Source organism: Ovis aries, chromosome X (genome assembly GCF_016772045.2).
Source record: "Ovis aries strain OAR_USU_Benz2616 breed Rambouillet chromosome X, ARS-UI_Ramb_v3.0, whole genome shotgun sequence".
In the NCBI taxonomy this organism is placed as follows: domain Eukaryota; kingdom Metazoa; phylum Chordata; class Mammalia; order Artiodactyla; family Bovidae; genus Ovis; species Ovis aries.
In genome coordinates, this window is record NC_056080.1 from 75,437,963 (window position 1) to 75,464,387 (window position 26,425).

The 26,425-nt window shown below is 36.9% G+C and overlaps 1 protein-coding gene across 5 annotated transcripts in view; it reads right to left on the reverse strand.

Moving 5' to 3' along the window:
* The window catches only part of HDX (highly divergent homeobox), a 244,798-nt gene that overhangs the window by 59,350 nt on the left and 159,023 nt on the right, over positions 1-26,425 (reverse strand). For all 5 annotated transcript variants that reach the window (XR_009598932.1, XM_060408383.1, XM_060408381.1 and 2 more), the window contains one exon: positions 23,489-23,696. Coding sequence is in view for 4 of the 5 variants with exons in the window: in XM_060408383.1 (XP_060264366.1) it covers positions 23,489-23,696 (208 nt within the window). In the remaining variant the exon portion in view is untranslated. The remainder of the gene's footprint in view (positions 1-23,488; positions 23,697-26,425) is intronic.

Here is a 26,425-nt window from a genome sequence, read left to right on the forward strand (position 1 = left end):
ATTAGTAGAAAACAAGACTGTTAGCTGACTGTTGTTTAGATCATGAGCTCCTTATTTAAAAAATCAGGCTGAAAATTAAGAAAATAGGGAAAACCACTAAACCCTTCAGGTATGACTTACATAAAATCCCTATGATTATACAGTGGAAGTGACAGATAGATTCAAGGCATTAAATCTGACAGAGTGCCTGAAGAACTATGGATGGAGGTTCATAACATTGTACAGGAAGCATTGACCAAAATCACTCCTAGAAAAAGAAATGCAAAAAGGCAAAGTGGTTGTCTGAGGAGGCCTTACAAAATGTGAGAAAATAAGAGAAGTGACAGGCAAAGGAGAAGGGAAAGATATACCCAACTGAGTGCAGAGTTCCAGAGAATAGCAAGAAGAGATGAAAAAGCCTTCTTAATTGAACAATGCAAAGGAATGGAGGAAAATATTAGAATGGGAAAGACTAGTGATCTCTTCAAGAAAGTCAGAGATACCAAGGGAATATTTCAAGCAAAGATAGTCATGATAAAGGACAGAAATGTCAAGAACCTAAGAGAAGCAGAAAAGATTAGGAAGAGGTGACAAGAATACACAGAATAACTATACAAAAAATGTCTTAATGACACAGATAACCATGGGGGTATGACCATACCTAGAGTCAAACATCCTGGAGTGTGAAGTCAAGTAGGCCTTAAGAAGCAGCACTATGAACTAAACTAATGGCAGTGATGGTACTGCAGCTGAGCTATTTCAAACCCTAAAAGATGATCCTGTGAAGTGCTGCACTCAACATGCCAAATTTGGAAAATACAGCAGTGGCTGGAAAAGGTCAGTTTTCATTCCAATCCCAAACAAAGGCAATGAAAAAGAATGTTCAAATTACCTTCATATTGCACTCATTACATATGCTAGCAGGATTATGACAAAAATCCTTCAAGTTAGATATCAGTAGTACGTGAACTGAGAACATCCAGATGTTCAAGCTAAATTTTGAAAAGGCAGAGGAAACAAAGATCAAATTGCCAACATCCATTGGATAATAGAAAATGCAAGAGAATCCCAGAAAAAAACATAAACTTCTGCTTCATTGACTACATGAAAGCCTTCGACTGTGTGTGGATCACAACAAACTGTGGAAAATTCTTAGAGATGTGAATACTAGACCACTTTATCTGCCTCCTGAGAAGCCTGTTTGCAGGAAAAGAAGCAACAGTTAGAAGCAGACATGGAAGAAGAGACTGGTTCAAAATTTGGAAAGGAATACATCATGGTTGTATATTGTCAACCTGTTTTTTTTTTTTTTAACTTATATGCAGAGTACATCATGTGAAATGCTGGATTGGATGACTCACAGGGTACAGTCAAGATTTCTGGGAGAAATATCAATAACCTCAGATATGCAGATGATATCACCCTAATGGCAAAACTCAAAGAGGAACTAAGGAGCCTCTTGATAAGGGTGAAGAAGGAGAGTGAAAAAGCTGGCTTGAAACTCAAATTAAAAAATCTAAGATCATGGCATCTGATCCCATCTTTTCATGGCAAATAGATGGGTAGAAAATGGAAAGAGTGACATATTTTAATTTCTTGAAGTCTAAAATCACTGCAGACCATGACTGCATCCATGAAATTAAAAGACGCTTGCTCCTTGAGTGGGGGGGGTATGACAAACTTAGATAGCATATTTATTTATTTATTTATTTTTAGATAGCATATTTAAAAGCAGAGATATCACTTTGCTCAGAAAGGTGAAAGTGAAAGTCACCCGGTCGTGTCCAACTCTTTGCAACCCCGTGGACTATACAGTCCATGGAATTCTCCAGGACAGAATAGTGGAGTGGGTAGCCTTTCCCTTCTCCAGGGGATCTTCCCAAACCAGAGATCAAACCCAGGTCTCCACATTGAAGTGGATTCTTTACCAGCTGAGCCACAAGGGAAACCCAAGAATACTGGAGTGGGTAGACTATCTCTTCTCCAGTGGCTCTTCCTTACACAGGCATTGAAGTAGGGTCTCCGGCATTGCAGGCAGCTTCTTTAACAACTGACTTATGAAGGAAGTCTGTACAAACGTCTGTACAGTCAAAGCTATACCAAGAAAGGTCCGTACAGTTAAAGCTATAGTTTTTTCAGTAGTCATGTGAGTTGTGAGTTGAGCCATAAAGAAGGCTGAGCAGCAAAGAATTGATGCTTTTGAATTGTGGTGCTGAAGAAGACTCGTGAGAGTCACTTGAACTGAAAAGGAGATCAAACCCGTCAATTCTAGAGGAAACCAACCTTGAATATTAATTGGAAGCACTGATCCTCAAGCTGAAGCTCCAATAGGTTGGCCACATGGTGTGAAGAGCTCAATCATTGGAAAAAATACCTTGCTACTTGGAAAGATTGAGGACATGAGGAGAAAGGAATGACAGAGGATAAGATGGTTGGATGGCATCACTGACTCAATGTATATGAGTTTGTGCAGGCTCTGGGGACAGTGAAGGACAGGGAAGCCTGGCATGCTACAGTCCATGGGGTTACAAGAAGTCAGATATGACTTAGAGACTGAACAACAATGAGAGGAATTTTTTACTCACTTCTATGAGACGGTTGAGATAAACACACCTTTCTGAAATCTTTTTCTTTCCTTGGTTTTAACAATAAGATACTATCCTGATTCTCCTATATCTGAATGTTCTTTCAATGGTTCTCGTTTCTCCTTCAGAAACCTGGGTATTTTTCAACACACTGTCCTTGTCCATCTTCTTCCTTGTTTTCTATTTTATCACCTATTTCTATGGCTAGATATTTTTTTGTTCTCTATGTGAGTGACTCCAATATTTCTTCACATATTTTACCCCTTCTTCTGATCTCCAGGACCATATTATCCAGGAGGCTGCTGAACAGCTCAACATGGATGTCCTGCCATCATCTAAAACTCAGCACATGAAAAACCGCATTAATCTTTCCACATTATCCATTTAGTGTAGTATCAACACAAATCATAAAGGAGTTTGGGAAGGGAAATTGGGTAAAGAATGAAATAATTTCACCTAGAAGAAAGTGTGCTACAAGAGCTAAGAATGACAGCCTGGTGGATCTTCAGATATTTTATAAAATCATAACAATAAACTATTAGATCAATGTAACATAACAGGAAAACTAGAATTTAATTACCTCTGTATGTATATATACATGAGTGTGTATCTATTATCTTTTTAAAAAATAATTTTTTAAATAAAGGGTAATTGCTTTACAGAATTTTGTTGTTTTTTGTCAAACCTCAACACGAATCAGCCATAGGTGTATATATATATATACATCCTCTTCCTTTTGAATCTCCCTTCCATCTTCCTCCCATCCCATTTCTCTAGGTTGATACAAAGCCCCTGTTTGAGTTTTCTCAGCCATACAGCAAATTTCCATTGGCTATATATTTTACTTACAGTAATGTTATTCTTTCCAAACATCTCACCCTCTTCTCTCCTCTCCCCATGTCCATAAGTATATTCTCTATGCCTGTTTCCCCAAGGTTGCTCTGTAAATAAACTGTTCACTACCATTTTTCTAGATTCTGTATAAATGCATTAGAATATGATATTTATCTTTCTCTTTCTGACTTACTTCACTCTGTAAAATAGGTTCTAGGTTCATTCACCTCATTAGAACTGACTCAAATGCATTCCTCTTTATGACCGAGTAATATTCCATTGTGTATATGTACTACACTTCTTTATTCATTCATCTGTCAATGGATATCTAGGTTGCTTCCATATTCTAGCTATTGTAAATAGTGCTGCAATGAACAATGGGATACATGTGTCTTTTTCAACTTTGGTTTCCTCAGGGTATATGCCAAGGAGTTGGATTGCAGGGTCATGTGATGGTTTTATTCCTAGATTTTTAAGGAATCTCCATACCGTCTTCCATAGTGGCTGTATCAATTTACATACTCATCAACTGTGCAAGAGTGTTCACTTCACTCCACACAATCTCCAGCATCTATTGCTTGTATACTTTTTGATGATGGCCATTCTGATCAGAGTGAGTTGATATCTCACTGTAGTTTTGACTTGCAATTCTCTAATAATAAGTGATGCTGGCCATCTTTTCATGTGTTTGTTAGCCACCTGTATGTCTTCTTTGGAGAAATGTCTGTTTACCTCTTTTTCCCACTTTTTGATGGGGTTGTTTGTTTTTATGGCATTGAGTTGTATGAGCTGCTTTTATATTTTGGAAATTAATCGTTTGTCCATTGTTTCATTTGCTATTATTTTCTTCCATTCTGAGGGTTATCTTTTCACCTTGCTTATAGTTTCCTTTGCTGTGCAAAAGGTTTTAAGTTTAATCAGGTCACACTTGTTTACTTCAGTTTTTATTTCCATTACTCTAGGAGGTGGGTCATAGAGGACCTTGCTTTGATTTATGTCATCAAGTGCTCTGCCTATGTTTTCCTCTAAGAGTTTTATAGTTTCTAGCCTTACATTTAGGTCTTTAATCCACTTTGAGCTTATCTTTGTGTATGGTGTTAGGAAGTGCTCTAATTTCATTCTTTCACGTGTAGCTGTCCAGTTTTCCCTGCAACATTTATTGAAGATGCTGTCTTTTCCCCATTGTACATTCTTGCCTTCTTTGTAAAAAATAAGGTACTCATAGGTGCATGGGTTTATTTCTGGGCTTTCTATCTTGTTCCATTGGCCTATATTTCTGTTTCCATGCCAGTACCATACTGTCTTGATGACTATAGCTTTGTAGTATAACCAGAAGTCAAGAAGGTTGATTTCTCCAGCTTCTACTTTCTCAACACTATTTGGCTATTTGGGGTCTTCTGTGTTTCCATATGAATTGTGAAATTTTTTGGTCTACTTCTGTGAAAAATGGCATTGGTAATTTAATAGCTCAGGTCAATCCCTCAGTTCAGTTCAGTTCAGTCACTCAGTTGTGTCCAACTCTTTGCGACCCCATGAAGTGCAGCACGCCAGGCCCCCTTGTCCATCACCAACTCCCGGAGTTCACTCAAACTCACGTCCTTCAAGTTAGTGATGCCATCCAGCCATCTCATCCTCTCGTCCCCTTCTCCTCCTGCCCCCAATCCCTCCCAGCATCAGAGTCTTTTCCAATGAGTCAACTCTTCGCATGAGGTGGCCAAACTACTGGAGTTTCAGCGTTAGCATCATTCCTTCCAAAAACACCCAGGGCTGATCTCCTTCAGAATGGACTGGTTGGATCTCCTTGCAGTCCAAGGGACTCTCAAGAGTCATCTCCAACACTACAGTTCAAAAGCATCAATTCTTCAGTGCTCAGCTTTCTTCACAGTCCAACTCTCACATCTATACATGACCACAGGAAAAACCATACCCTTGACTGGACGGACCTTTGTTGGCAAAATATGTCTCTGCTTTTGAATATACTATCTAGGTTGGTCATAACCTTCCTTCCAAGGAGTAAGCGTCTTTTAATTTCATGGCTGCACTCACCATCTGCAGTGATTTTGGAGCCCAGAAAAATAAAGTCAGCCACTGTTTCCACTGTCTCCCCATCTATTTCCCATGAAGTGATGGGACCAAATGCCATGATTTTCGTTTTCTGAATGTTGAGCTTTATGCCAACTTTTTCACTCTCCTTTTCACTTTCATCAAGAGGCGTTTTAGTTCTTCTTCACTTTCTGCCATAAGCGTGATGTCATCTGCATATCTGAAGTTATTAATATTGCTCCCAGCAATCTTGATTCCAGCTTGTGCTCCTTTCAGCCCAGTGTTCCTCATGATGTACTCTGCATATAAGTTAAATAAGTAGGTGACAAGATACAACCGCCACACTTTGTAATTTGATAAGGATTGCATTAAATTTGTAGACTGCATTTGGTAGTATAGTCATTTTCACAATCTTGATTCTTCCTACCCAGGAACATGGAATATCTCTCCATCTCTTTATATCATCTTTGATTTCTTTCATTAGTGTCTTGTCATTTTCTGTGTATAGTTCTTTTGTCTCTTTAGGTAAGTTTATTCCTATATATTTAATTCTTTTTGTTGCAATGGTGAATGATACTGATTGCTTAATTGCTTTTTTAAAAAATTTAAATTTATTTATTTTAATTGGAGGCTAATTACTTTACAATATTGTATTGGTTTTGCCATACATCAACATGAATTCGCCACAGGTGTACACATGTTCCCCATCCTGAGTCCTCCTCCCACCTCCCTCCCCATACCATCCCTCTGGGTCATCCCAGTGCACCATGCACCAGCCCCAAGCATACTGTATCCTGCATCGAACCTGGAATGGTGATTCATTTCTTATATGATATTATACATGTTTCAATATTATTCTCCCAAATCATCCTAACCTCTCCCTCTCCCACAAAGTCCAAAAGAGTGTTAATTGCTCTTTTTGATTTTTCACTGTTAGTAGATAGGAATGCAAGTGATTTTTATGTGTATTGCTTTTGTATCCTGCAACTTTGCTAAGTTCACTGATCAGCTCTAGTAATTTTCTGATACTGTCTTTAGGGTTTTCTACATACAGTGTCATGTCATCTGCAAACAGGGAAAGATTTACTTCTTTTTCAATCTGGATTCTTTTATTTTTATTTTTTTTTTCTTCTCGGATTGCTGTAGCCAGAACTTCTAGAAGTATGTTGAATAATAGTGGTGATAGTGTACACTCTTGTCTTGTTCCTGATCTTATGGGGGATACTTTCAGTTTTTCACCATTGAGAATAATATTTGCTATGGGCTTATCATATATGGCCTTTACTGTGTTGAGGTAGGTTCCTTCTATTAATATTTTTTAAGAGTTTTAATCATAAATGGATGCTGAATTTTGTCAAAGACTTTTTCTGCATCTATTGAGATTATCTGATGGTTTTTATCTGTCAATTTATTAATATGGTTCATCATATTAACTGATTCCTGTATATTGAAGAATCCTTGCATCCCTGGAATAAATCCAACTTGATTATGGTGTATGAGCTTTTTGATGTGTTGCTGAATTCTGTTTGCTAAAATTTTCTTGAGGATTTTTTCATCTATGGTCATCAGTGATATTGGCCTGTAGTTTACGTTTTTCATGTTGTCTTTGTCTGGTTTTGGTATCAGAATGATGGTGGCCTCATAGAAAGAGATTGAAAGTGCTCCTTCCTCTGCAACTTTTTGAAAGAGTTTTAGACGGTAGGCACTAGCTCTTCTCTAAATGTTTGATAGAATTCTCCTGGGAAGCTATCTCATCCTGGGCTTTTGTTTTTGGGGAGATTTTTGATCACAGCTTCAATTTCAGTGTTTGTAATTGTGTTGTTCATAATTTCTCTGTCTTCCTGGCTCATTCATGGAAGATTGAACTTTCTAAGAATCTGTCCATTCCTTCCAGGTTATCCATTTTATTACCATGCAGTCGTTCATAATAGTCTCTTATAACCCTTTGTATTTCTGCATTGTCTGCTATAACCTCTCCTTTTTCATTTCTGATTTCATTGATTTGATTCTCCTTTTTTTTTTCTTGATGAGTCTGGCTAAGGGTTTGTCAATTTTGTTTCTCTTCTCAAAGAGCCAGCCTTTAGTTTTATTAATCTTTACTACTGTTTCTTTCATTTCATTTTCATTAATTTCTGCTTGGATCTTTATGACTTCTTTCCTTCTAATAATTTTGGAGATTTTTTTTTGTTCTTTTCCCAGTGGTTTTAGGTGTAAAGTTACGTTGTCTATTCGATGTTTTTCTCATTACTTGAGGTAGGATTGTACTGCTATAAACTTCCCCATTAGAACTGCTTTTCCTATATATCATAGGTTTTGAATTGTTATGTTTTCATTGTCATTTGTTTCTAGAACATTTTTGATTTCCCTTTTAATTTCTTCAGTTACCTGTTGGTTATTTAGAAAGGTATTGTTTAATATCCATGTGTTTGTGTTTCTTACTGTTTATTTCTTGTAAATGACATCTAGTCTCATAGACTTGTGGTCAGAGAAGATGCCTGATATGATTTCAATTTTCTTAAATTTACTGAGGTTTGATTTGTGACCGAAGATGTGGTCTATCCTGGAGATTGTTCCATGTGCACTTGAGAAGAAGGTGTGTTCTTCTTCTTTTGGATGGAATGTCCTTAAGATATCAGTGAGATCCATCTCATCTAATGTACAATTTAAGACTTGTGTTTCCTTATTCATTTTCTGTTTTAATGATCTGTCCATTGGTTTGAATGAGTGTTAAAGTCTCCTAATATTATTGTGTTACTGTCAATTTTTCCTTTTATTTCTGTTAGTGTTTATCTTATGTATTGAGGTGCTCCTATGTTGGGTGCATAGATATTTACAATTGTTATGTCTTCCTCTTGGATTGATCCCTGGATCATTATGTAGTGTCCTTCCTCATCTCTTGCAATATTCTTTATTTTAAAGTCTATTTTGTCTTATATGATAATTACTACTCCATCTTTCCTTTGCTTCCCATTTGTATGGAATATATTTTTCCATCCTCTCACTTTCGTCTATATGTGCCTTTAGGTCTCAAGTGGGTTTCCTTGTAGACAGCATATATATGTGTCTTGTTTTTGTATACATTCAGCCAGTCCATGTCTTTTGGCTGGAGCATTTAAACCATTTACATTTAAAGTAATTATTGATATATATGTTCCTATTGCCACTTTCTTAATTGTTTGGGTTGATTTTTTAGATCGTTTTTCTTCTCTTCTATTTCTTGACTATATAAGTCCCTTTAACATTTGTTGTAAAGCTGGTTTGCTGGTACTGAATCCTCTTACCTTTTTCTTGTCAGAAAAGCTTTTTTATTTCTCCATCAATACTGAATGAGACACTTGCTGGTACAATAATCTTGGCTGGATATTTCCCCCTTTCAGTATTTTAAATATATCCTGCCATTTCCTTCTGGCCTGTGGAGTTGAAAGATCAGCTCTTAAATGTACAGGATTTTCCTTGTATGTTACTTGTTGCTTTTCCCTTACTGCTCTTAATATTCTTTATTTGTGTTTAGTCTTTGTTAGTTTGATTAATATGTGCCTTGGCGTGTTTCTCCTTGGGTTTATCCTGTATGGGAATCTTTGTGCCTCATTGACTTGATTGGTTATTTCCTTTTCCATGTTGGGGAAATGTTATTTTTTTAATATAAATTTATTTGTTTTAATTGGAGGTTAATTACTTTACAATATTGTATTGGTTTTGCCATACATCGACATGTATCTGCCACAGGTATACACGTGTTCCCCATCCTGAACCCCCTTCCCTCCTCCCTCCCTGTACCATCTCTCTGGGTCATCCCAGTGCACCAGCCCCAAGCATCCAGTATCATGCATTGAACCTGAGCTGGTGACTCATTACATATATGATATTATACATGTTTCAGTGCCATTCCCCAAATCATCCCACCCTCTCTCTCTCCCTCAGAGTCCAAAAGACAACTACAATCTTTTCAAAAATTTTCTCATACCATTTCTTATTTCTTCTTCTGAGACCCTATAATTCGAATGTTGATGTGTTTGCTATTGTCCCAGAGATCTCTGAGACTATCCTAAGTTCTTTTCATTCTCTTATTTTATTCTGCTCTTCAGTAGTTATTTTCACAATTTTATCTTCCACCTCACTGATTTGTACTTCTGTTTCAAATATTCTGCTATAATTCCATTTAGAGTATTTTTAATTTCTATAATTGTGTTGTCACTGAATGTTTAATTATTTTTTAATTTAAATGTATTTATTTTAGTTTAAGGCTAATTACTTTACAATATTGTATTGGCTTTGCGATACATCAACATGAATCTGCCACGGGTGAACACGATTTCCCCATCCTGAACCCCCTTCCACCTCCCTCCCCATACTATACCTCTGGGTCATCCCTGTGCACCAGACCTAAGCATCCTGTATCCTGCATCAAACCTGGACTGGTGATTCGTTTCTTATATGATATTATACATATTTCAATGCCATTCTCCCAAATCATCCCACCCTCTCCCTCTCCCACAGAGTCCAAAAGACTGTTCTATACATCTGTGTCTCTTTAGCTCTCTTGCATACAGTTTATTGTTACCATCTTCCTAAATTCCATATATATGCATTAGTATATCGTATTGGTGTTTTTCTTCCTTTTTTTTTATAAGTTAGATGCAAATCTTAGTATTTTTTTTCAAGTTTACAGTGATTTTATTTATTTATTTTTCTTCTTTTTTAAAATTTTTATTTTTACTTTATTTTACTTTTACAATACTGTATTGGTTTTGCCATACATTGATAGGAATCTACCACGGGTGTATACAAGCTCCCAATCCTGAATCCCCCTCCCACCTCCCACCCCATATCATCTCTCTGGATCATCCACATGCACCAGCCCCAAGCATCCTGTATCCTGTATTGAACATAGACTGGCACTTTGTTTCTTACATGATAGTATACATGTTACAATGCCATTCTCCCAAATCATCCCACCCTCTCCCTCTCCCTCAGAGTCCAAAAGTCCATTCTATACACCTGTGTCTCTTTTGCTGTCTCGCATACAGGGTCATCATTACCATCTTTCTAAATTCTGTATATATGTGTCAGTGTACTGTATTGGTGTTTTTCTTTCTGGCTTACTTCACTCTGTATAATCGGCTCCAGTTTCATCCATCTCATTAGAACTGATTCAAATGTATTCTTTTTAATGGCTGAGTAATATTCCATTGTGTGTAGGTACCACAGCTTTCTTATTCATTCATCTGCTGATGGACATCTAGATTACTTCCATGTTCTGGCTATTATAAACAGTGCTGCAATGAACATTGGGGTACATGTGTCTCTTTCAATTCTGGTTTCCTGGTGTTTTTCTTTCTGGCTTACTTCACTCTGTTTAATAGGCTCCAGTTTCATCCACCTCATTAGAACTGATTCAAATGTATCCTTTTTAATGACTGAATAATACTCCCTTGTGTATATGTACCACAGCTTTCTTATCCATTCATCTGCTGATGGACATCTAGATTACTGCCATGTTCTGGCTATTATAAACAGTGCTGCAATGCACATTGGGGTACACGTGTCTCTTTTAATTCTGGTTTCCTCGGTGTGTATGCCCAGCAGTGGGATTGCTGGGTCATAAGGCAGTTCTACTTCCAGATTTTTAAGGAATCTCCACACTGTACTCCATAGTGGCTGGACTAGTTTGCATTCCCACCAACAGTGTAAGAGGGTTCCCTTTTCTCCACACCCTCTCCAGCATTTATTTCTTGTAGACTTTTAGATCACAGCCATTCTGACTGGGGTGAAATGGTACCTCATTGTGGTTTTGATTTGCATTTCTCTGGTAATGAGTGATGTTGAGCATCTTTTCATGTGTTTGTTAGGCATCTGAATGTCTTCTTCGAAGAAATGTCTGTTTAGTTCTTTGGCCCATTTTTTGATTGGGTCGTTTATTTTTATGTAATTGAGCTGCAGGAGTTGCTTGTATATTTTCGATATTGGTTGTCATTTGCTTCATTTGCTATTATTTTCTGCCATTCTGAAGGCTGTCTTTTCACCTTGGTTATAGTTTCCTTTGTTGTGCAGAAGCTTTTAATTTTGATTAGGTCCCATTTGTTTATTTTTGCTTTTATTTTCAATAGTCTGGGAAGTGGGTCATAGAGGATCCTGCAGTGATTTATGTCAGAGAGGGTTTTGCCTATGTTCTCCTCTAGGAGTTTTATACTTTCTGGTCTTAACCTTTAGATCCTTAATCCATTTTGAGTTTATTTTTGTGTATGGTGTTAGAAAGCGTTCTAGTTTCATCCTTTTACAAGTGGTTGACCAGTTTTCCCAGCACCACTTGTTAAAGAGATTGTTTTAATCCATTGTATATTCTTGCCTCCCTTGTCAAAGATAAGGTGTCCATAGGTGCATGGATTTATCTCTGGGTTTTCTATTTTGTTCCATTGGTCTATATTTCTGTCTTGGTGCCAGTACCATACTGTCTTGATGACTGGCTTTGTAGTAGAGCCTGAAGTCAGGCAGGTTGATTCCTCTAGTTCCATTCTTCTTTCTCAAGACTGCATTGGCTATTCGAGGTTTTTTGTATTACCATATAAATTGTGAAATTATTTGTTCTAGCTCTGTGAAAAAATACCGTTGGTAGCTTGATAGGCATAGCATTGAATCTATAGATTGCTTTGGGTGGTATACTCATTTTCACTATATTGATTCTTCCAGTCCATGAACATGTTATATTTCTCCATCTATCAGTGTCCTCTTTGATTTCTTTAACCAGTGTTTTATAGTTTTCTATATATAGGTCTTCGGAGAAGGCAATGGCACCCCACTCCAGTAATCTTGCCTGTAAAATCCCATGGATGGAGGAGCCTAGTAGGCTGCAGTCTATGCGGTCACTAAGAGTCAGACACGACTGAGCAACTTCCACTTTCACTTTTCACTTTCATACATTGGAGAAGGAAATGGCAACCCACTCCAGTGTTCTTGCCTAGAGAATCCCGGGGATGGGGGAGCCTGGTGGACTGCTGTCTATGGGGTCGCACAGAGTCAGACACAACTGAAGTGACTTAGCAGCAGCATATATAGGTCTTTAGTTTCTTTAGGTAGATATATTCCTAAGTATTTTATTCTTTTTGTTGCAGTGAGTGGTGAATGGAATTGTTTCCTTAATTTCTCTATTTTCTCATTATTAGTGTATAGGAATGCAAGGGACTTCTGTGTGTTGATTTTATATCCTGCAACATTACTATATTCATTGATTAGCTCTAGTAATTTTCTGGTGGAGTCTTTAGGGTTTTTTATGTAGAGGATCATGTCATCTGTAAACAATGAGAGTTTACTTCTTCTTTTCCAATTTGGATTCCTTCTCTTTCTTTTTCTGCTCTGATGGATGTGGCCAAAACTTCCAAAACTATGCTGAATAGTAGTGGTGAAAGTGGGCACCCTTGTCTTGTTCCTGACTTTAGGGAAATGCTTTCAATTTTTCACCATTGAGGATAATGTTTGCTGTGGGTTTGTCATATATAGCTTTTATTATGTTGAGGCATGTTCCTCCTATTCCTGCTTTCTGGATTTTTTTTTAATCATAAATTAATGTTATATTTTGTCAAAAAGTTCCTCTGCATCTATTGAGATAATCATATGGTTTTTATTTTTCAATTTGTTAATGTTGTGTATTACATTGATTGATTTGTGGATGTTGAAGAATCCTTGCATCCCTGGGATAAAGCCCACTTGATCATGGTGTATGATCTTTTTAATGTGTTGTTGGATTCTGATTGCTAGAATTTTGTTAAGGATTTTTGCATCTATATTCATCAGTGATATTGGCCTGTAGTTTTCTTTTTTTGTGGCATTTTTGTCAGGTTTTGGTATTAGGGTGATGGTGGCCTCATAGAATGAGCTTGGACGTTTACCTTCCTCTGCAATTTTCTGGAAGAGTTTGAATAGGACAGGTGTTAGCTCTTCTCTAAATTTTGGTAGAATTCAGCTGTGAAGCCATCTGGACCTAGGCTTTTGTTTGCTGGAAGATTTTCGATTACAGTTTCAATTTCCATGCTTGTGATGGGTCTGTTAATATTTTCTATTTCTTCCTGGTTCAGTTTTGGAAAGTTGTACTTTTCTAAAAATTTGTCCATTTTTTCCACATTGTCCATTTTATTGTCATATATTTGCTGATGGTAGTCTCTTATGATCCTTTGCATTTTTGTATTGTCTGTTCTGATTTCTCCACTTTCATTTCTAATTTTATTGATCTAATTTTTCTCCCTTTATTTCTTGATGAGTCTGGCTAATGGTTTGTCAATTTTATTTATCATTTCAAAGAAACAGCTTTTGGCTATGTTGATTTTTGCTATGGTCTCTTTTGTTTCTTTTGCATTTATTTCTGCCCTAATTTTTAATATATCTTTCCTTCTACTAACCCTGGGATTCTCCATTTCTTCCTTTTCTAGTTGCTTTAGGTGTAGAGTTAGGGTATTTATTTGACTTTTTTCTTGTTTCTTGAAGTATGCTTGTATTGCTATGAACTATCCCCCTTAGCACTACTTTTACAGTGTTCCACAGGTTTAGGGTTGTTGTGATTTCATTTTCATTCGTTTCTATGCACATTTTGATTTCTTTTTTGATTTCTTCTGTGATTTGTTGGTTATTCAGCAGCGTGTTGTTCAGCCTCCATATGTTGGAATTTTTAACAGTTTTTCTCCTGTAATTGAAATTTAATCTTACTGCATTGTGGTCAGAAAAGATGCTTGGAATGATTTCAATTTTTTTTTTTTAATTTACCAAGGCTATATTTATGGCCCAGAATGTGCTCTACCTGGGGGAAGGTTCCGTGTTCACTTGAGAAAAAGGTGAAAATCATTGTTTTGGGCTGAAATGTCTTATAGATATCAATTAGGTCTAACTGGTCTATTGTATTTTTTAAAGTTTGTGTTTCCTTGTTAATTTTCTGTTTAGTTTATCTATCCACAGGTGTGAGTGGGGTATTAAAGTCTCCCACTTTTATTGTGTTAGTGTTAATTTCCCTTTTCATACTTGTTAGCATTTGTCTTACATATTGTGGTGCTCCTATGTTGGGTGCATATATATTTATAATTGTTATATCTTCTTCTTGGATTGATCCTTTGATCATTATGTAGTGTCCTTCTTTGTCTCTTTTCACAGCCTTTGTTTTAAAGTCTATTTTATCTGATATGAGTATTGCTACTACTGCTTTCTTTTAGTCTATATTTGTGTGGAATATCTTTTTCCAGTCCTTCACTTTCAGTCTGTATGTGTCCCCTGTTTTGAGGTGGGTCTCTTGTAGACAACATATATTGGGGTCTTATTTTTGTATCCATTCAGCCAGTCTTGTCTTTTGGTTAAGGCATTCAAACCAATTATGTTTAAGGTAATTATTGATAAGTCTGATCCCATTGCCATTTACTTTATCTTTGGGGGTTCAAGTTTATACACCTTTTTTGTTTTTCCTGTCTAGAGAAGATCCTTTAGCATTTGTTGTAGAGCTGGTTGGTCGTGCTGAATTCTCTCAGCTTTTGCTTGTCTGTAAAGCTTTTGATTTCTCCTTCATATTTGAATGAGTTCCTTGCTGGGTACAGTAATCTGGATTGTAGATTTTTCTCTTTCGTCACTCTAAGTATGTTTTGCCATTCCCTCCTGTCCTGAAGAGTTTCTACTGAAAGACTAGCTGTAATCCTTATGGGAATTTCCTTTTGTGTTATTTGTTGTTTTTCCCTTGCTGCTTTTAATATTTGTTTTTTGAGTTTGATCTTTGTTAATTTGATTAATATGTGTCTTGGAGTGTTTTGTCTTGGGTTTATTCTGTTTGAGACTCTGGGTTTCTTGGGCTTGATTATTTCCTTCCCCATTTTAGGGATGTTTTCAACTATTATCTCCTCAAGTATTTTCTCATGGTCTTTCTTTTTGTCTTCTTCTTCTGGGACTCCTATGATTCGAATGTTGGGGCATTTAATATTGTCCTGGAGGTCTCTGAGATTGTCCTCATTTTATTTAATTTGTTTCTCTTTATTCCACTCTGATTCATTTATTTCTACCATTCTATCTTCTACTTCACTAAACCTATCTTCTGCCTCCGTTATTCTACTATTTGTTGCCTACAGGGTGTTTTTCATCTCATTTATTGCATTATTTCAGAGAAGGCAATGGCACCCCACTCCAGTACTCTTGCTTGCAAAATCCCATGGATGGAGGAGCCTGGTCGGCTGCAGTCCATGGGATCGCAAAGAGTCGAACATTACTAAGTGACTTCACTTTCACTTTTCACTGTCATGCATTGGAGAAGGAAATGGCAACCCACTCCAGTTTTCTTGCCTGGAGAATCCCAGAGACAGAGGAAATTGGTAGGCTGCCATCTCTGGGGACACACAGAGTCAGACAGGACTGAAGAGACTGAGCTGTAGGATTGCATTATTCATTATATATTGACTCTTTTTTATTTCTTCTAGGTCCTTTTTAAACCTTTCTTGCATCTTCTCAGTCCTTGTTTCCAGGCTATTTATCTGTGATTCCATTTTGATTTCAAGATTTTGGATCATTTTCACTATCATTATTCCGAATTCTTTCTCAGGTAGATTCCCTATCTCTTCCTCTTTTGTTTGGTTTGGTGGGCATTTCTCCTGTTCCTTTACCTGCTGGTTATTCTTCTGCTCTTCATCTTGTTTATATTGCTGAGTTTGGGGTGGCCTTTCTGTATTCTGACAGTTTGTAGAGTTATCTTTATTGTACAGTTTCCTCACTGTGGGTGGGGTTGTACAGGTGGCTTGTCAAGGTTTCTTTGTTAGGGAAGCTTGTGTCGGTGTTCTGGTGGGTGGAGCTGGATTTCTTCTCTCTGGAGTGCAATGAAGTGTCCAGTAATGAGTTATGAGATGTCAATGGTTTTGGAGTAACTTTGAGCTGCCTGTATATTGAAGCTCAGGGCTGTGTTCCTGTGTTGCTGGAGAATTTGCATGGTGTGTCTTGCTCTGGAACTTGTTGGTCCTTGGGTGGTGCTTGGTTTCAGTGTAGGTACGGAGGCGTTTGATGAGCTCCTGTCGATTGATGTTCCCTGGAGTCAAGAGTTCTCTGGTGTTCTCAGGATTTGAACTTAAGCCTCCTGCTTCTGGTTTTCAGTCTTATTGTTACAGTAGTCTCAAGACTTCTCCTTATATACAGCACCATTTATAAACATCTAGGTTAAAGATGGAAAGTTTCTCCACAGTGAGGGACACCCAGAGAGGTTCACAGAGTTACATGGAGAAGAGAAGAAGGAGGAGGGAGATAGAGGTGACCAGGATGAGATGAGGTGGTATCAAAAGAGGAGAGAGCAAGCTAGCCAGTAATTCAGTAATTACTTCCTCAGGTGTGCTCCACAGTCTGGATTTCTCAGAGATGTTCACGGAGTTATACAGAAAAGAAAAGAGGGAGGAAGGAGACAAAAGTGGCTAGGAGAATAAAAGGGAGGAATCAAAAAGAGAGAGATCCAGCCAGTAATCAGTTCCCTAAGTGTTCTCTACCGTCTGGAACACACAGAGATTCACAGAGTTGGGTAGAGAAGAGAAGGGGGAGGGAGGAGACAGAGGTGACCTGGTGGAGAAAAAGGAGAGTCCAAAGGGGGAGGGAGCAGTCAAGCCAGTAATCTTGCTCCCAAATAAAAATGGGTACTGAAGATTTGGTTCTTAATGGTACAAGATTGATAACAAATACCAAAAAGCAAAGATTAAAAATCTGGAGTAGAGGTTAGGTTTTCAAAAATACAATATTAAAGAAAAGAAGGGTAAAAAAAGAAAAAAAAATAGTCACAAAAATTATATTATGTATATATATATATGAAGTTGCTTTAAAAATAGGGTCTTTTTTTGGCAAAGTAATAGTAGGTTATAAAAATGAAAATTAAAGGAGTAATAGGGGACTTAAAAATTAAAAATAATGAATAATCATAAAAATAGTAAAAATACATCTGGGACTTTCTCTGGTGTTGTTGTGGGCAGTGTGGATTCAGTTCATTTTCAGATAGTTCCTTGGTCTGGCTTATATTTCTCAAGATCTATAGGCCCCTTCCTATGTAGTCGGTAGTAACAACAGGGTTTTAATCTATTGCACCTGTGACTTCCAAGGTGGTTCCCTCTGTTTTAGCTTCTGTTTGCTGGTCTCTTCAGTGTCTGATTTCCACCCTGACACAAGGGGGGCGGAGGTGGACGCTTTTTTTAGGCTTACTTGTTCAGTCACGCTGGGGGGAGGGAGGGACGCTGCAAGCAAATAACACTGGTGTGTGCTCGCAGTGTCTCAGCCACACTGGACCTGCCCTGCTCACGGCGCATATGCCCTCCCTGCCCACACTGCTCAGGCTCTATGTTGCTCCACCAGGAACCATCTGAGGCTGGCCCTGGGCTGCCTGCACCTCCCAGGTCTAAGCCGCTCTGTTTCAGGCACTCAGGCAGTCCTCAGAGGTGCAGACTCCGTCGGGCCTGCATTTTGTGCCCTTCCCAGGTCTGAGCAGCTCAGGTGATGAGGTGTTTGGCTAGCACGGTTGCTGCGACTTATAACTTCCCCTGTCCCTGCTGCTCGGTTTTCTGGGTGTACAAGCGGCGCACCTTCTCAGGTGGATGTTGACTGTCCAAAACCCCAAGAAGTCTTAGTTAGCAAAGAAGACCACTTGCAGTTTGGTAGATAATGTCTCTCTGGGGCTGCAATTGCCCCCTTCTGGCTCTGGCTGCCTGTCACCAGAGGGGGATGGTCTGCAGCTGGCTATCTCTGTTCAGTCTTTTGTTCTGTGTGTGGGCCTGGTGGTGTCTTAGGTTAGGGCTTTTCACGTGGTAGCTATCCCACAGTCCGGTTTACTAACCCAAGTTAGTTAGCTCAGATTGTCCTCGGGGCATTCAGGCTTGGTCTTTACTCCAAGCAATGCAGCCCGCACCACCCTGCCCGGCCCCCGCTTGCTAGTGGTGGGTGCAGGCATCTGGGCTGCTTCTCTGCTGGGGGAGTTACCATTGGGCTCATAATCTGTGGGTTTTGTTAATTCATTTTTCCTCCCTGTTATGTTGCCCTCTCTGCTTCCAAGGCTCACCACAGACTCAGCAGTGAGAGTGTTTCCTGGTGTTTGGAAACTTCTCTCTTTTTAAGACGCCCTTCCTGGGATGGAGCTCTGTCCCTACCTCTTTTATCTCTCTTTTTTTGTCTTTTATATTTTTTTCCTACCTCATTTCGAAGACAATGGGCTGCTTTCTGGGTGCTTGATGTCCTCTGCCGGCATTCAGAAGTTGTTTTGTGGAATTTACTCAGCGTTTAAATGTTCTTTTGATGAATTTGTGGGGGAGAAAGTGGTCTCCCCATCCTATTCCTCTGCCATCTTAGGACCACTCTCTGCATGTTTATTGTTTAATTCCTCTAGGTTTTGTTAATTGATTCTTGCATTTTCTTCATTTTGTTTTCAAACAGTTTTTGATCATCTTTACTATCATTATTCTGAATTCTTTTTCAGGTAATTTCCCTATTTTTTCTTCATTTATTATTAGAGCTTCCCTGCTGGCTTGGATACTAAAGCGTCTGCCTGCAATGTGGGAGACCCAGGTTAGATCCCTCGGCTGGAAAGATCTCCTGGAGAAAGAATTGGCAACTCACTCCAGTATTCTTGCCTGGAGAATCCCACGGATGGAAGAATCTGGTAGGCTACAGTCCATGGGGTTGCAAAGAGTCAGACACGACTGAGCCACTTCACTTTCACTTTCTTTCTTCATTTATTTGGATTTCTGTGTTTCTAGCTTATTCCTTCATTTGTGTAGTATTTCTCTGACTTTTATTTATTTTTTTTTAACTTATTGTGTTTGAGATCTCCTTTTCCCAGGCTGCAAGGTTGAATTTTTTCTTCCTTTTGGTTTCTGCCCTCCTAACGTTTGCCCAGTGGTCTGTGTATGCTTCTTATATGGTGAGATTTTTGCTGAGTTTTTGTTTGTTTGTTTTTCCTCTGATGGGCAAGGCTGAGTGAGGTGGTAATCTTATCTGCTGATTATTCGTTTTATATGTTTGTTTTGTTTGTTGTTTAGATGGGGTGTTCAGCACAGGGTACTACTGGTGGTTGGATGATTCTGGGTCTTTTATTCAAGTGGTTTCCTTTGTGTAGTTTCTCACTATTTGATACTCCCTAGGATGAGTTCTCCTGTAGTCTAGGGTCTTGGAGTCAGTGCTTCCACTCCAAAGGCTCAGGGCTTGATCTCTTTATTAAATGATTTTTTTTTCACCTGTGACGTCTTACTCTTCATTGTTAATTTCTCTTTCTTCAGTGAAGATTCCTGTTTCCTGAGGGAACAGATAGCAGGATATAGTCCAACAATGATCAGAAACACTGTCTTCAGTAAGGTAAGACTGGGTGCTGACAGAAGAAGACTTTAGAAAATCTGTGTCTAAGCCAGATCTCAGGATCTCTGCTTCTCAGTTGTCATAGTCCCATCCTCTCTTCAATCTTCATATTTCTTTGTTATAAATCGTACATTAAAATTCATCTCTGCAATACTCCAACGATTGCTATCAGACCATCAGTCTGTGAGGAAGTGTAACACCTGCTCAATTTGGAGACATGGGTCTTGGAGACATGGCCATTTAAGAAGCACTGTACTAGTTAGATGGAGAAGGCAATGGCACCCCACTCCAGTACTTTTGCCTGGAAAATCCTATGAACGAAGGAGCCTGGTAGGCTGCAGTCCATGGGGTCGCTAAGAGTCAGATACGACTGAGCAACTTCCCTTTCACTTTTCACTTTCATTCATTGGAAAAGGAAATGGCAACCCACTCCAGTATTCTTGCCTGGAGAATCCCAGAGACGGGGGAGCATGGTGGGCTGCCATCTATGGGTCGCACAGAGTCTGACGTGACTGAAGTGACATAGCAGTAGCAGTAGCAGTACTAGTTAGAAGAGAAATTCTTCTTTTTCTGGAACTCTTTTGCTAGTCACTTGATTATTCAACTTTGGAGTTTCCTTCAAATGGTAGGATAAAGGTAGGTAGGGCACCTATCCAGCACACAGGTAAATGCATCAGTCTGCACACATAACATCTGCTTCCTTTTGACATTTATATCCTCCAAGTGGCAAGTGGCCTAAACAAGATGACTGTTGAGCTGTTCCCCTGTCTATCATCTTTGATTTTCAAAGCTACACAGACTCACTGGAAACATGCTGGACTATTCAACAAATATTGTAGAGACATTTGGATAATCATTTGGAAAATAAAATTAGGTATTTTCTTCACACATATTAAAGCAAAACAATTTCTAGGTGGGATAAATATCAAGTTGTAAAAATGAATCCTTAAGGAAACAAGAAGCATATATGGGGTATGTTTATCTAATTGTAGTATAAGGAAGGATTTTCTAATCATGACACCAAAGTCATAAACCATATAGGAAAAAAGCTGGTATATCTGACAACAGAAAAATTACAACCAAAAGATGTGACTGTTGAAAACTTATAAACAAATTTAGAAGGTAAAAATAAATTAGAAAATATAGTGTTACTATCCTGTTCAATAGAATTAAAAAAAAGCCAAAGCAAAATTCTCTCTATCATAAATGCAAAAAGAAAACTCACTATATATTGTATAATTCTACTTATATGATATGCCCAGAAAAAAATTTATATAGTCAGAAATCAGATCAGTTTTTGCCTAGGTTTTGAGGTGAGAGTGGATATTGACTGAAAATAGTCTCAAGGAAATTTTTTGAAGTGATGAAAACATTCTATAATTGGATTTTAGTTTTTTGATGTGGTAAAAATATTCTACAACTGAATTTTAGTGATTATTCTAAAATTCAATTTTAGAAATGGCGATGACTATACAACTGCATATAATTTACTAAAAATCATGGGGAAGGAAATGGCAACCCACTCCAGCATTCTTGCCTGGAAAATCCCATGGAGAGAGGAGCCTGGCGAGCTACAGTCCATGGGGTCACAAAGAGTTGGACATGACTGAGCAACTAAATCAAACCATTGAATTCTACTTTTGAAATGGATGGATTTTATTCTATGTAAATTAAGCCTTAATGAAAGTGTTCATAAAGGTGTCAGGAGAAGACTGTTTCTGTATTTGAAATCAAACGAAAAATTCTTCTTATGGACAAATGGTATAATTACATATTATTATTTGAATTCTTATTTAGGGAAACACTAAGAAGCATTAACCAACCAGTCCATTCTAAAGGAGATCAGTCCTGGGTGTTCATTGGAAAGACTGATGCTGAAGCTGAAACTCCAATACTTTGGCCACCTCATGCAAAGAGTTGACTCATTGGAAAAGATTCTGATGCTGGGAGCGATTGGGTGCAGGAGGAGAAGGGGACGACAGAGAATGAGATGGCTGGATGGCATCACCAACTTGATGGACATGAGTTTGAGTGAACTCCAGGAGTTGGTGATGGACAGGGAGGCCTGGCATGCTGCGATTCATGGGGTCGCAAACAGTCGGACACGACTGAGTGTGTCTGACTGAATTGAACTGAACTGAAGAAGTATTATAAAGATGATCTAGCCTAACTCCCTTATTTTTTGGATAAGAAAACTAAAGCCTGATGATTTAAATAGTTTGCCTGAAGTCACATAATCAGCTAGTAGAAGATCTAGGACTTGCATCCAGGTTGCCCAGTTACTAGCCTGTTGTTTATCACATTATGCCATAGTGTCTTTCATTACAATGTCCTAAATTAAACCGACTAAAATTCCAAAAATTAAAATTATCATGTACGATAATCTTTGGATTGTTGTAATAGCAAATATTTTCTAAGCATGGGAGATCATTAATGTGGTAGATCAGTTTTACTTTTTGTGATGATGATGTGTGAGACTGCTTAGGTGGAAGCATTAAAAATCAAAAATACGAATGTTGGTGACAGAGGGTTAGAGCCATTATGAAAAACAGTATGAAAGTTCCTTAAAAAATTAATAATAATTTTTAATTTAAAATTTTAATTTAAATCCAACAATCCCTCTTCTGGGTATATATCCAAAATAAATGAAATTAGTACCTCAAAGAGGTATGTGCACTTCCATGTTCATTGCAGTATTAGTCACAGTAGCCAAGGTATGGAAGCAAGCAAGTGTCCATAGACAGATGAATGGATAAAGAAACTGTGGTATATACATACAATGGAATATTATTCAGTCTTTTAAAAATCCTGCCATTTGCAAGTGCTTGGATGAACCTAAAGGACATTATACTAACTGAAATAAGCCAAATACAGGAAGAAAAATACTGCATGATCTCATTTATATGTGGAATCAAAAAAATCAAATATATAGAAGCAGACTCGAATGGTAGGTACCAAAGTGAGGACATGGGGAAAATGGGGAAATTTTGGTCAAAGGGTGGAAACTTTCAATTACATAGTCTAGGTAACTAATATAGAGCATGATGACAATAATTAACAATATAGTTGACCTTTAAACAACATGAGGGTTAGCGTCATGGAAGCCCCATCACAGTTAAATATCCAAGTATAACTTTTGACTTTTCCAAAACTATACTAATACCCTACGGTTGACTTACCAATAGCATAAACAATTGACTAACACATATTTTGTATGTTTTATATATATTACATATATTTTATGTATTCATGACAAACCTTTTCCTTTTTTGATATTTCTAGGCCACATGGTTTTTCTGCAGGTTTTTCCAAATTGTTGCAAATCTCCACAAGTTATTCCAAAGTATTATTGAAAGAACCAGTGCAGTTCAAACCCATGTTGTTTAAGGATCAACTGTATGTCCTATATTGTATGCTGGAAATTTGCTTGGGGAGTAGATTTCAGGTGCTCTCATTACATACACAGACAAAAAGGTAACTATGTGAAGAGATGGATATGTTAATTAGCTTGACCATAGTAATCATTTCTTTATGTATATTTATATCTAAACTTGTACACTTTAAATATATATGAATATTATTTTAAAATATAATGAAAATATATAAAATATGTCTATTTAACCAAATGTTTTGATGATTTTAGATTTGAAGGGCAGTAAACTGAAAAGCAAGTAAAAATGCATCAAATACACAAAAGATATCATTAGGAGGTGCAGCATATAAAATACCTTGAGAACTTCCTTCAGACAAACAGATGGATACTTCATCATTTCTGTCATTATCCTCTCCTACTTCAGGACCAGCTTCCTCTCCTGGTGTGAGTGCAGACAAAGAACCATATTCGGGCTGCTCAGAAAAATCAGCAGGGCCTCCTCTTGGAGGTGGAACTTGAATCCCCATTAAACGATATTTCCTTCTTCGATTCCCAATCCATGTCTTTATAAGAGAAATACAAGAGGAAGTTTTGTAAAAATAGAAACCTTAGCAGTTCTACCATTAAAATAATAAATGGATGTTGCATAAAATATGATTGTAAAGAATAAATAGGCACTGAGAAAAAAATGCAGCTTTATTATTACTCAATAAACTAAAATATAAATGTTTCTATTCAAAACTTTTTTTTATTATCTTAATAATCAGACTTTCAAGCAACATGCAGCCCATTGCAGAATACTCTATTGCTTTTGTTTTCTTTCTGGAGAAAATAACCTACCAAATATTTCAAAAGAAACATGAATTGCTTCTTTCCCAAAAGGGACTAGGCTCTAAATATATTTCATATCCTAATTCCAATCTTGATCTTCCTAGGTGAAAATGTGCTTTCTAGTAATTTTTTTTGGCTTCACGATGATTACCTGGGTATTTTAAGTATTATAATATTCCATTTTATTAGATTTAGAACCAATTTCTAAAACTTGTTATATTAAAATAAGTTTGGAGTTACAGGAAGTTACAAAAATTGGTCTTCATTGAATTTTCTTCAATTTACATTTTACATAATTATAGTACTATAACAGAAAATGGAAATTGATATTGTACAATATATGTTGAAAATTTTATTTTCCTTTATCATAACATTCTTCTCCTCCTTTCTGCTATCTTCAACTCCTGACAACCATCAATGTGTTTTCCACATCTATAATTGTGTCATTTTGAGGATGCTATATAAATAGATTAATGCAGCATGTGACTGCAAAAAATTTCAAAAAAAATGGCTTTTCTCATTCAACATAATTTCCTGGAGATTTATTCAAGTTACATGTGTTAATAGTCTATTTATTTTTATTGCTAAGATGTCTTCCATGATACAGCTTCTTTCCTTTTCTTTGCAGTGTTTGTTTAACTCTTCACTTGTTGGAGGACACTTGATTCCAGTTTTTAGCTATTATATACAGCCATAAAGCGCCTATAAACAGTTTGTACAAGTCTTTGTGCTGATGTAAGTTTTCATTTCTCTAGTATAAATGCCAAATAATGAAGTTTCTGGGTCAAATGGTAATTATATGTTTAATTTTAAAAGAAACTGCCAAATTGTTTCCATAAAATTTGTACCATTTTACATTCTTACCAGCAATGATTGAGAGATTCAGATTCTTGGTTTTCTTGCTAAGACTTGGTATTATAAGTATTTTTTTTTTAGCCGTTCTCATTTCTGCATATAGTAATGATCAAGTCCTTAATTTAGTTTTCCCAATGGCTAGTAGTATTGATAATGTTTTCACATATTTTTTGACATCCACCTATCACTGAACTGTCTCTTTGTGTCTTTTGCCCATTTTGTGATAAATTTGGTCTTTTAGTACTGAGTTTTGAGAGTACTTTATATATTTTAGATATGAATTTTTCTAAGATATGTGATTTTGCAAAATTTTCTTCCATTTTGTAGCAGATATGAGTTCTTTGCCAAATATGGGGCTTGCAAATATTTTCTCCTTGTCTGTAGCTTGTATTTTCATCATCTTGGTCTTTTTTAGCACAAAAGTTTTTTTTTTTTTTTTTTTAATAAAGTTAAAGCTATTGCTTTTATTCTTTTATGGGTTGTGCTTTTAGTACCATTCTTAATAATTCTTCACCAAGCTGTATTAATATTTAATTTTTATAGTTTTATTTTTCACATTTATATTCCTGGTCCATTATGAATTCATTCTTGTCTAAGGTGTGAGGTCTAGGTCTAAGGTAATTTACATTTTCCAACAGAAATACAGTTGTTCCAGAACATTCTTGAAAAGACTACCTCACTGAATTGCTTTTGCATCATCTTGTCAAACTTAGCTAAGCTGGACATAGTTGTGCAGAAATATTTCTGCATTCTCTATTCTGTTCCAATGATCTATACATCTATCACCCTGCTAATACAGTCTTCATTACTTATATAATAAGTCTTGAAATTCTTCCACTTATTATTTTTTTCTAGAACTGTTTTGGTCATACAAGCGTATTTCTTTCGATATGAATTTTAGAGATATCTTGTCTACATCAACAAAAAAATCTTGCTGGAATTTTATTGGAATTATGTTAAAACTGATTAACAATTTGAGAGTACTTGACATTTTTACTATGTTGGATCTTCCAGTATGTGTACACAGAATATCTCCCCATTTACTTAGAATTACTTTTATTCCTTTAATCAGTGTTTTGTGGTTTTCAGCATTTAAGTCCTGTACATGTTTTGTTGGAGTTACATGTATTTGATTTTTTGAGTGATTGCAAAGAATGTATCTTAAATTTCAGTTTGATTGTGTTTGTTTTTAACTATACAGACATGCAATTGATTTTTATATGATGATCTTGTATCCAGAGACTTTGGTAAATTCACTTATTAGTTGTAGGAGTGCTTTATTTCTTTACCACTTTCTAAACAGACAATCCTGTATCTTTTATTTACTTTTCTTGATTTATTGTACTGGTTAGAACTTCCAGTACTATAATAAAGGTGGCCAGCGTGAACATCTTTTTTTCTGGTCTCAGGGGAAAGCTTCTATTATTCACCATTAAAATATGATGTTAACTGTAGGTTTTGAGTGCATGTAGATTTATTTGGGGGGGAGAGTTTTTAATGATGAATTCAAATTTCTTAATAGTAATAGGGCAACATAAATGTCCATTAATAAATGAATGAATAAAGAAATGTGGTATATATAATTATATGCAATGTAATACTACTC